This window comes from Nematolebias whitei, chromosome 18 (assembly GCF_014905685.2).
Source record: "Nematolebias whitei isolate Nwh7 chromosome 18, NemWhi1, whole genome shotgun sequence".
Taxonomy (NCBI): domain Eukaryota; kingdom Metazoa; phylum Chordata; class Actinopteri; order Cyprinodontiformes; family Rivulidae; genus Nematolebias; species Nematolebias whitei.
Window position 1 is genome coordinate 25,247,061 of NC_056515.1, and position 11,942 is coordinate 25,259,002.

General features: G+C 42.8%; 1 protein-coding gene across 1 annotated transcript; it reads left to right on the plus strand.

Annotated features, from left to right (window-relative positions):
• Nucleotides 1–3,356: 3,356 nt before the first annotated feature.
• On the plus strand, nt 3,357–9,037 carry klf4 (Kruppel-like factor 4). The gene is made up of 6 exons (XM_037691762.1): nt 3,357–3,374; nt 5,673–5,993; nt 6,067–6,175; nt 6,633–7,485; nt 7,881–8,051; nt 8,469–9,037. Exons 2-6 carry the CDS (start codon nt 5,989–5,991, stop codon nt 8,642–8,644), a joined length of 1,314 nt encoding a protein of 437 aa, XP_037547690.1. The 5' UTR covers nt 3,357–3,374; nt 5,673–5,988; the 3' UTR covers nt 8,645–9,037.
• The last annotated feature ends 2,905 nt before the right edge of the window (nt 9,038–11,942 follow it).

Genomic DNA, 11,942 nt, shown 5'->3' on the forward strand with positions numbered 1-11,942 from the left:
AGTGTGTCAACAAGGTGAGCTCATGGTAAGTCCCTGAATCTCCCATGTCAGACAGACAGAGAAACAAGTTTTCTTCAGCTCTAGACGCCAGGTCCCAGGCCTTCTCTTTTTAGAGGCTTCTAATCCTGGTGGGCCCGTGGCCTGACGTCACGCGGCCCTCCTCCCCAGCCTTATGTCTGCCGATGTGCTCTACCCACTCTCTCATTTCCTCTGCAGCTCGCAAACACCAATCACCGCTCTGGTTTTCCCGGGCTTCTGACGTCCGAGCATCTGATTAAAACAGGCCTTCTCATCTGGGAGCCAGCCTAAAATTTGGAGAAGGGAGGTGCTGAGTGAATGTGTGGGCTGGTGTGAGCGTGGAGCCATGCTCTCTTTTTCTCGTCCTCCTTTGCTCTCTCTCCCCCACTTTTCCCCACTTGGCTCCCTGGACTTCATCATGTGACCAGGAAGCATGGCTCCCATCCTTTCTCTCCCCCCTCGCCCTGAGAGAAAGGAAACAGTCTAACAGAAGGGGGCGGGCGCTGAGCCCTGCTACGTTGCTGGTTAAAAATAACTGGCATATTTAAGGCTGTTGAGGAATCCCAGGGCAAGCAAACGCTGGACAGCTTGCCGCCCGGCTGGAGTTCTCCCTGCTTCCTCGCAGTCTGCCTCTTCTTTTCAAACTCCCCAGTTTCAAAACCTCGTAACATGACCACGACCACCACTCCTCACCTCGACCACACTTTCCTACGCCTGTGGAAGACCACCGGTGAATTACACAGCGTGATGAAAGCTCAGTTTTTGTGTGCATCTGCAGAGGGCTGGCTGGGATTGTCCAAACAAATCGCCTGACCTCATGCATGTGCAGCTCAGCTGTCAATCAACATGTGTGTTAGCAAAAAATTGTAAAAACACAAACCTTTAAAGGCATAGGTGAACTAAAATCTGTGATTAAGTGTTTTTGTTTTTGTACCTCATCAACATTTTGGCCACGTTGAGCTTGATATCGTTGATAGCGTTTATATTTTTAATTTAAATTTAGTTTGCGATATCAGAAAAGGTCTCGATTCAAAATAACTCGAGTGGCCAAACATGTTTAACAACCTGAAGGTGGCATTCCTTGAAGGATACATATCAGCTGTCCCCTTACGTACCAAAGCTCTAAACAATGATATCTTGATCTGTGATAATTTTCTTTATTTATACTGGTTAATCTGGTACATTTGTCTCATTTTACAAGAGAGACATGTAACCAACTAGAAATAATCCAAACTTTAGGTCAATATCTGTAAAGTTGAGAGTTATAGCCATTTTTGTGTTTGAGGAGTTTGATTAACTGTGGAAGCCATCTTGAAAGTGGCTGACTTCAAAAGTTAATCAGGTGAAGATGTACGTTCAGTGATAATCATCTGTCAGTTTCATTAAAATCTGTTTGGTGGTTCATAAAATATTTTGCTAACAGACAGACCGGGTTGCTCCCAACAGATACTGCCAATATTTGATGTTTAAAGTTCTGTCATTATGTTGTTGAGCTCAGAATATGTGTTGGGGATGACTCTCAGCTGGTACCACATCCAATTTTAAGGTAATATTTGTAAAACTGACAAAGTTGTAGCAATTTTGTGTTTATTAAGGATGGTTAGTTTTCACAACCTCCTTAAATCAGGCATACTCAAACATTAACAATTTATAGATATATATATCCAATAATTATTCTCTGAGAGTTTCATTAGAATCTGTCCAGTTGTGCATGAGATATTTTGCTAACAGACGGACTAGAAAACAGAGCAATTCCACTTTTTATGGTGGCAGGAAATAATGAAGCTATAAACTTCTTGTGCCGTGAATCGGCTGAACATTTTTGGTTTTAATAAGTACTTTCATAACAAAAAAAAAAAAAGAACAAATGTTTGGAGCTGATGTTTTGATTCTGATTACTGCCAAATCACTGAACATAAATCTCTTTCCACTTTGGCAATCTATTAATTCTTCAGCTTATTTTTCAGTCAACCGATATCGTCCTCCGCTTTTCTCTCCACATTCCTGCACATTTTATGGGTTTTTCCTCCTCGAGTGTCACAAACTGTAGAAACCGAGGAAATAACTTACTTGGATGTCCCATCATTGCCAGTTCTGTTCAAGGATCTTAACTGGGTGACTTAAGGGTTTCCGCACACACGCATAAACGTAAAACAGCTAAAGTGAGGCTAAGAACGTAGGAGGTTCAGCAACTTTCACAAATTAAGAGAAGAATGAAAGCTATTTTTTAATTACCAAACAGCATCTGGAAGAGAGCTCCAAAAAACCTCAATATCTGGAGTCATGATCTCCTGATGCTCATATTTACTTGGATGGCTTCCAGTGGGGGGGGGGGGGGGGACTGAGGAACAGCAGGGGAAACAATAAGGGAAAAGTAAAAACCTGAAGTGGTGTGCAGATCATTTGTCCGGCATTCACGGTTTTACAAGTTTTCTCAAACTGTGGAGCTTTTTAATTTTTTTAATTTTAACGCGGCTTCAGCTCAGCCAAGTAAAACACCTGAGCTCACCTGCTGCTCAAAGGCACTAAAACACTAACCTCAGGACGCTTAAAGTACACCTCCCCTCGCTCGTTCGGTTTCCTCAACCTCGCCACGTCCGATTCTGACCTCACAGCTTTTACTAGAACGCCTGCGTTATCACGGATTGCTCCTTGATACTTTAAGCGACGCGGTAACATATTTCGTACATTTGGTGCGAGTTACTAAAATTGTCACCACTTCATTGTATCAGGAAGAGACAACGGCACCCAGCGGTGTCGTCTTCTCCGCCTTTATCCGCTGTCTGTCGTTATTCCAAAGCGCAGCCCCTCAACTGTCAAAATCAGGCCTTTGTTTTGAGGATCCCTTTCGAAACCATTATGTCCCATCGTAAAGAACATAGCTGTAATCACATAGCCAAGTCTTGGTGCCTGCTCTAGGAAGCAGAAGACACATATCTACCGAAGTCGGCTTAAACATTTCAGGTAGTCTAAAATGCTCTGAATCCATTGTGTCCGCATAATGCTGCATGTCAAACAATAAACACGAGTAGCCCAACAGGATGCACAACCTATTGACAGAGTCTTTTTACCATTTTGTTCCCCCGCAGGCTATATTTGCTGACTTTAAGGCTCAAAAGTCTCACTGCAGCTTTAGACTTCGCAGACGTTTGCGGCGGACGTGTCCGGTTGGAATGACGGAGCGTTTGTTGACATGCCCAACAGACGACATCCTGATGCAGCAGGATGAGCGGGCGAGCGTTTTGTTTGCTCTCGCAGTAAACTCTCGAGTCAAAGTGTCTAATTATATTGGACAGCGGGGCTTGTGTTCACTCTCAAACTGTGCGCAAACAGAACAAGACCTCAGCTCAAGACAGGTGAGATAAAAACCTTTTTCCTTAAACAAACAGAGCATGTGTGTTAACGTGTGTATTTTATGTGTTTTAAAACATTGGTATAATTGTTCAGTCATACACAAACTAAGACTGATCATGTCTAAGACGTTTGGCTTTGAATGAGATATAGTATAAAGAAGACTAGATCCCATTTATCAAAGTAGTTTTTTCCAATAATGATTAATTTAACGTCATTACATTTAGTTTGTAATAAAATACTTGTATTCTTGAAGAAGTGTTTTGATCCTGTGTGACAGCGCACCGCCGAAGGGTTGTCAATGAATCAAAATACTGAGTTCACTTGATTTCAAAACAGTGATCTTCTCCCCTGAGGTCTTCTCTGAGGCAAAACCAGCAGAGGTGACCAGGTGACATTCTAACCAGGTGCACAAACCATCTCACCTGACTCGTTTCTATGCATAAGACGCTTTAAGCGCTACTCCATGCTCCCCCGGTTGGTGAAACTTCTCAGCTCGTTTCTAAGAATGAGTTCAGACACCCAGAAGGAGCTCATTTGTACTTTGTACCTGGATTCTTGTTCTTTTAGTACCTCCTGACCATAGACGAAGTTTGGAACCCAGATGTAGATCAAGAGCATTGCTTTTTGGCTCAGATCATTCTTCACCATGTCAGACTGGAGCAATGCCCTCGTTACAGCCAGTCCACATGTCCGTCTTTTCCTCTGTCACTCGTGAAAGAGCCACTGAATAACTCGAACTCCTCCACGCGAGGCAGATTCAACACCAACCTGCAGAAAGCATTTTGCTCGTTTCAGCCAAGAACCATGGTCCCTGATTTAGAGTCAGCTGACTCTTGTCTCGAACACTTCACACCTGACTGAGAACAAGTCCAGTTCACACTGAGGGTCAAGGCTTGAAGGCACCAAGAGAACTGTGTCATCTGCAAGAAGCACATGCAGCACGTGGGGTCTCAAACCAAACACCCTCCTCTCTTCGACTGAACAACACAAACAGGATCGAGTATGAAGGATCAGAGTTGGAAGATACTCCAGTAGAGTGAGAGCAGTGATGTTTCCACAGACAGAAACATTAACATCTATCATAAAGACAGCATGTCATGTCACAATGAATATACAGTACATACATATATGCACTCACAGAAGACTCACAATTTTAAAAGCTTTGCGTTAAATAAAACTCCAGCTCTTCCAGTCAAGATATTTTTTATAATAGAAGCTTATTGATGTTCTATTCTGCTTTAATATTTCATATAATGTGTTCCCCTAATGATTTGTGTCGTACCCTCAAAATTCCTCAGATTGTGGCATCTGTATCAAACAATAGCTATCATCATGTTTTGTGAGAACCTTGTGGGTCTAACAAGGTTGAGTCAGGTCTTCTGGACGGATTCTTCTTGTTCATGCCAAAGACCCCTTCAGTCTGAGGAGCTGCAACTGTCTTCAGCACCTTCTCATAGTGGATCAACCAGTTGGCTGACAGCCAAAACTAGTTGTTCACATGCAAATTCAGGACCATCAAACTAACAATTGATTGTCAGCGCCCTGATGGCCGCTTGCTATTCACAGGGGTCTGAGTGATACTTGCAATAACAGCATTATAAGATGGGGTCAGTTGAACATGGAGGCCTCCGCCCCGTTTAACGATGGACAGGTTCTCTTCACAAAGATGGCTTCCCTCAAGCCATCGCTCCTCTCTATCAAGGACGTGAACATCTTCATCCTTGACAGAGTGACCTCTGACCTGCAGATGAGTGTAGCCCACAGAGTCCTGGCCTGATGATGTGCCCACAGGTATTGTGAACCAAGCTGCTGCTTAGGGCCCCCAGACCACCAGAGAGTGCACATGCACATTGACGTGTTTCAAACAAACGTCTTGCACAACGTACAGTGCTCCATAATAAGTGTTGGGGACGACGCTCAGCTCCAAATCTGTAAAACTGACAGAGTTTAGGGGCATTTTTGTGACTGCTAAACTCTATTAACTATTTAACACACCCCCCAAAGTGAAGTTCTGCTCTGGGCCCCATGCAGCCTGGGGCCGGCCCTGCCTGCAGGTGCAGCCCCACAGGTTGAACTGCAGTCGTCATGTTGAGTAAAGTATTTAAACTAACTGTGCCAGTCGCTCTGTGTCAATTAAAAAGTCATTCAAGAACAATTTACATGAATAAAAGCAGAAGGTGCTGTTGCTATGAATACAAACACAATCCCTCTCTTTGCCTCCCCCCTTTAGACTCCTCCCTTTTCTCCTCCTCTTTCTCCTCCTCCTTCTCGCACTAATGTTTTCCTGTGTGCGTTGCTAGGCAACAGAAGGCGTTTCCCTGTGATTTAAGGATACCTCTCACGCGGTTTCCTCACTCAGCTCAGACTGCCGCCGGGTCCCAACACGGCAACAGGCGGGAGGGATTCCCCTGTTCGTCGCCTCTCTGTCTCCCCCCCCATCCAGAGCGTTAAAAGCCCCAGTCAAACTGGCTGTTTTGTATTATTTCATATAATTATTAACTGGCGCATGCTGGAAGAAGCAGAGTGGAGCACAAACTTTTAAAGCACGGAGAAGGAAGGGATTTATTTCACTGAGAAGAAAAGGCACTGCAGCTGAACGGACTCGTGTTCCAACTGATGAGGTGAAACTTGTACAGTGGATTATCCTCTCCTGGATCATTCTGGTTTTTAATCATTTTTCTTGTGTCCTTCCAGGCAGCCTCCAAATGAAGTCGAGATGGCATGTGGAACTCTTCTCCCATCTATTTCCACGTTCACCAGCGACCTCACTGACAGGAGCAGACCCATAGGAAGTGGCTTTCCAGTGAGTAGTCTGTGGTCACTTCCTGCAGCCGTGGGCATCAAAGAATCTGTTAACATGGAGTCTATTTAGAGGCCGTTTGTTTCCCACTGAAGCTCTCAGTGTATTATTGCAGTCACAGCTTGACACTAGGTTCTGCTCCTGCTGCTGCCGGGGCGTGCACCGGTTCAGCCAGCCAGCAGGTCTTCAGGGATACTTCATTAAAGCAGACAGAAAGCGCATGCCAAATCTGATTAGCGTTGCATTTTTGTTGGATTCTGCATGTTTTGGCGGAGACAACTTCTTACTTTATCTGTAGCGCTCAGTTTGCAAGTGTTTCAAGAAACTTTTCTGCACGTGAGTAAGTTTAGCTGAGCTGCTCCTTTGTTTTCCCTTTTCCAAAGTAGAAGAGAAGAAACATGTATGTGGTTTTTTTGGACATAAACCGGTGATTTATACCTTTTTGTTTACGTCCTTCTAGAAATGGAAGGAAGAGCTGTCCCATCTTAAGAGATCCAGTGTGCCAGCAGGAAGCCTCTGCTCGGATCAAGAGCACCCCACTGCCACCAGCATAACGAGCACCAGCATGTCCAAGAAGGACACGGAGCCAGACCTGGACTTAGACTACGACTTTATTCTGTCCAACTCTATCCTGCAGCAGCAGCTGCAGCAGCAACAGCAGGAAGACGCCATGGCGTGCGGCTCTTCTCAGGCCATGTCTTCCTCCCCCGTTTCCTTCACATCTTCTTACCAACTTCCCTCCCCTCAAGACGCTGCCAGTGAGCTGCTCTATACCATCCCAGACATCAGCGACGTCTCACCCTCTGGGGGCTTTGTGGCAGAGCTCATGAGGCCGGAGTTGGACCCTGCATACCTTCAGCCCACCAGCCTCCATGGCAAGTTCGTGGTCAAGACAACACTGGACATGGGAGAATACAGCAAGGCCTGTGTCGGCGCCGCGTCGGACTCGGCGCCGTCCCGTGTTTCACCGTCCTTCGCTTGCCACAGGATAAAGCAGGAGAACCCCAGTAACTGCACCATCTCGCAGCCCATGGACCTCCACCTGGCTGGGGTAAACTCACAAGGCCGAGGAAGCCAGCAGCAGCAGCAGCAACGTCCCAGCCACTTGGATCTACACGGGTTCCCAGGGGGACGGTCCATGACGAGCAGCAGGCTGTCCTCATCCTCGTCGCTCTCCCCGGACTATCCTCTCAGCCGGGAGCACCAACTGGGCAATCCCCTCGCTCAGATCCCACTACCTCCACAGGGTTACCACCATGGCGCCAATCAGGGCTACCCCTCCTACCCTCAGACATCGTCCATGCAGTTCCCAGGTCATTCTCACTTTATTTATCACTATTTTTCCTACTTCTGTATAATCTTTAAAAGTATAAAATCCCAAAGATTACTTTTAATATTAAATGTATGGGTCGACATCGGAAAAGACTAACAGTTCCAAAGACCTAAACTAGAAATGAAACATGACCACAGAGATATATTTTGTTAATAAAATATGTAAACTGTCTTTGCTCTACTTTAAGATGTTTTTAATAAGTGTGCTACAAACAGGCTTTATAGTTCTGGCAATGCTGGAGTCAGTGATTAAAAAAAAAACATTAACAAATTAAATGTTCTGTATGTATAACTTCCATAATGCAACATTTGAATTGGTCTTTAATGTGGTAAAAGCACATTGGTGATGGTGTTGATGGTGTTTTTCTCTCCGCAGAGGCCCTCATGATTTCCAGCGGGGACTGCCTGCCAGAGGAGCCCAAGCCCAAGCGCGGCAGGCGCTCCTGGCCGAGGAAAAGGGTGGCGACGCACACGTGCGACTACGTAGGCTGTGGGAAAACGTACACGAAGAGCTCCCACCTGAAAGCACATCACCGCACACACACAGGTACGCGGCTTCTTTTTTTTTTTTTTAAACAGTGTTTCTGTTCGTCGTCTCCGGTGACTTGTAGACTGCAGCGCCGGTCGTTTTGTTTCCGAAAGCTGTTCGTCCTTGTGTTGTCACTGTCAATAAACACAAACGGCCTCATGAGTTGCACATTCTGAGCAAACACGTTGCATTATTGACTCATAATGGAGGTTGGATGGGTGGGGGATGGAGTACAGGGCAACAGTTTGGCAGGTGCAGTAAAACAGGTTGATACTGATCCCTGCTCAAACACAAACCCTACAGGCTGATTGCTTCGGCCTCTTTTGCACACGAGCTGCAGGACAGGATGGACTTCTTTTCTCTTGGAGGTGGGGAAGCAGGGGTTACTTTAACTATACTAACTGCGCCGTGCGCATTGTTTTGTTTTTATCAAAGGGGAGAAGCCTTACCACTGCGACTGGGAGGGCTGCGGCTGGAAGTTTGCACGTTCGGATGAGCTCACTCGCCACTACAGGAAGCACACGGGTCATCGGCCGTTCCAGTGTCAGAAATGTGACCGGGCCTTTTCCAGATCGGACCACCTTGCTCTCCACATGAAGAGACATTTATGAGACTTTGATGGAAAAGGACAAAATGACTAAAGCTGAAGGCTCCAAGGAAATAAAAAAAAAAGTATATAAGTGTTTTTATGGAATCCTGAACAAACTCCTCAACACGTTTTAAAAGTTGCCTTCAAGCTGGCGTCAAGCAGCAAGACAAGCTGTGGTGTTCATGGCGAAAAGAGCATTTCTCTAAAACTGACTGTGCAAGACTCAACACAACCTCAGCCAGGGTTGTAAAACTTATATATAGAAAAAAGGGACCAAAACTGGAATTTGTCTTATTTAACCGACAAAGCTTGGAGGACCAGGTGCCAGCAGCTTCTTTTTTTTTTTAACTGGAAATGTCAGGGAAACCAGGAACAACAGACAAAACATCTCCAGAGGCCTTCTTACCAGCAACACGCCATCTTACACTGTTCAAAATACTGTATTGATTATATTTATACTCACGTTTCACCTGCAACGCCATCTTTTTCAGGTACAGCGTTAATTTATACAGAATGGTGCTCAGTAACTAAAGCAATAAAAAGGTACCAAAGGTTAGGAAACATGGTTAAAACAAAGGTGAAAAAATGAAAAAGTGCCATAAAGTTACTGGTGAAACGACTCTTCCACAATCGATCTTCAGGTGAACACTTTTTTTTTATGGCGATGGCAATCTTTGAATGCACTGCAGCTGCAAAGTGCAATAATTTATATGAAACATTCATATTTTTGTATTGAATGAGTAACTCTGAACAAAGATATTTTGTTTGTTTATAGCCAAAATATGTAATATAATGTTGACTTTTGTACATTTGTAAATAAAAATGTTTTGGTATTGTTTTGTATTACACTGTATAATGAAATAAAATGTATTTGAAATAACAAAAAAATGATTTTTTTTTATGTGAAAAGGCAGCAGTAGAAGCTAATTGTCAAAGCTAAAAGAAACGGCACTAGCTAAAAGTCAAATGCACCAAAATAAGCTAAAGAAGTAGCAAAAGGCAAGCTGAACATAAAAAAAGGCCAGCTCAGAATTTCAAAAGACTAGCTAAAAGCCGAGGTGGCAAACAGCTAAAAGCTAAAAGTTGTAGCAAAAATTAGCAGAACAGTGGCTTTAAGTAATAAGTAGTGGAGTGATTGAAGGTCATGCTGTGGTGACCCCTTAAGAGGGAAAAGCCATAAGAAGTAGCTACAAGTAGCAAAAGGCTAGCTGAAAGCTACAAGCAGTAGAACAGTAGCTAAAGAGAACAATTTTATTGAAGGAATTTAAGAGTTTAATGCATTTATAAGGGGAAATATCTGTAAATAAAGTTAAATCTTAAAAAATATATAGAAAAGTTGCAAACCCTAAAGTTTTAGCACCCCTGTGAATAAGGTGAATATGATATATGTGGCTAAAATATCAAAAAGTACACAAAAGTAGTGGTGGATTGCAAAAAAGGTAAAAAAAAAAAAGAAGAAAAATAGTGTTAATGCTAAATCTGCAGTCACACAACAAGTGCTCTCTTTATGCTCCTCGGAAAACATGTATAAAAAAAAGCATGTAAAGCTGAGGTTTCCTCATTATTTACAGTAACAGTAGAGCTCATTTAAATGGCAGCAGTAGCTAGCGGTCACATCACGCACAATGATGATGGTGACACAGCCGCAGGGCAAACGAGCACAAAGATGTCCTTAAAAAGAGATTTTCAAAAGAAAATTCACCCCGACAATGTCCTGTTTCCGCGGGTTTCTCTTTCCACCTGTCAGAGGGAAGAAAGGGGAGAACAACGAAGTTACTGGCCGACTTTCAAGGGTGACACCAGATCTGACTGCCCTAATGTGCACAAGACAATATGAATAAAAATACGCACAATGATGCTACGACAGCACAATGTCTTGACAGAAATCTGCTGTATAATTAGCATCATCATGTATCTCTCGCTGCGTAACTCTACCCAGATGCTTAAATGTTGCATTTCTCTGAAAATACTGTAGCGTTCACATTAAATTCAGCTCACAGCTTCTGACTGAGAGCGAGTGCTGAAGTGACTCAGTTGATGCTCAGTTTTTTGTGTTCTTTCCCGATGCTTTCACTTCAGCTTCAACAGGAGGCAAAGTTAGCATGCAGCAGAGCTCAAACACATCAACACAGAAATATGCTTAAATTACCTAAAACATGGGGACTCTACATATGTTAGAATGTACACAAAGATATTTTACATCTCAAACGTTGAGTTAGAGGACACAAATAGGAGAGTTGTGAAAGACAAATTCAGGGGTTCCCAACTCTGGTCCTTGAGGAACACCATCCTGTATGTTTTAGTTGTTTCTCTGTTCCAACACACCTGATTTGGTGGTTTAATTACTTCCTTAAGTTCAGCAGAAGCCTGTTAATCACCTTTCCTTCAAAATCAAGTGTATTGGAGCAGAGGAGCAACTAAAACTTGCAGGATGGTGTTCCTCAGGGATCAGAACTGGGAATCAGTAAAACTGTTTTAAACTTGTTTGATTAGCAACTAGTTTGTAACATCCCACAAAAGACAAATTTATTAAGGATAAGAAATCACCACTCTGTAAGACACTGTTTGGGCAAATGATTCAACAATTTATAGAATCTGTTGTTTTGGTGTAAAAATTAAAAACAGCTTGTTGATCCAAGAAATGTAAAATAATTCAGAGAGTTGCGGAAACTTCTAACAAAGCTGATGAGCAGTTGACATGTTAAAGCAATAAATTTCTAAAAATAAAACTAGATAAACGTTTACTATGACTGTAACAAGTTACAACTTTATCAAACTAAATGAATTAGCCACAAACTCTTTGAACACGAAGGTAAAAATGCGTCTTAAAGTCAACTCATTCAGTCAAAATTGTGTTTTTCTTAAAACAAATGACTTTTGTGTTAATTTTTTATCAGTACTGTTTGAAAAGCAGCTTCTGTGATAGCGTGGGAAACTCAAGCTTCACTACGAACATTTCATTTAGTTTTTCTCTTAACAAATATTGTTCTCCAAACATTCATCTCAGAGCAGGACTTGTTTAAATATTAGGTTTAAATGATTTGGCAAACACTGCTTTGTAATTGTATTTACATTTTCTAAACAATACCAACTATTACCTTTGGAAAAAAAAATGGTTTAAATAAATAAAATGATTGAAAACTGTCCTTAAAGTGCTTTTAAATGTTTGCGCCGCACCAATTTCACTCTTGATTGCATCCATTAAAAGTATTTTGGCCGTACTTTTTAAAAGGTTAATATATTTACTGATTTGAAGCTGTACAATACAGTTAAATTATGAAGCCTTAGAATCACTTTCAAAGTAATGAAAATACAGGTAC

Bases quoted from the DNA above. Each gene is read 5' to 3' on its own strand.
- klf4 (XM_037691762.1), top strand. The intron at 6,176-6,632 runs GTGAGTAGTCTG...ACGTCCTTCTAG, and splicing joins CCATAGGAAGTGGCTTTCCA to AAATGGAAGGAAGAGCTGTC. The intron at 7,486-7,880 runs GTCATTCTCACT...TTCTCTCCGCAG, and splicing joins ATCGTCCATGCAGTTCCCAG to AGGCCCTCATGATTTCCAGC.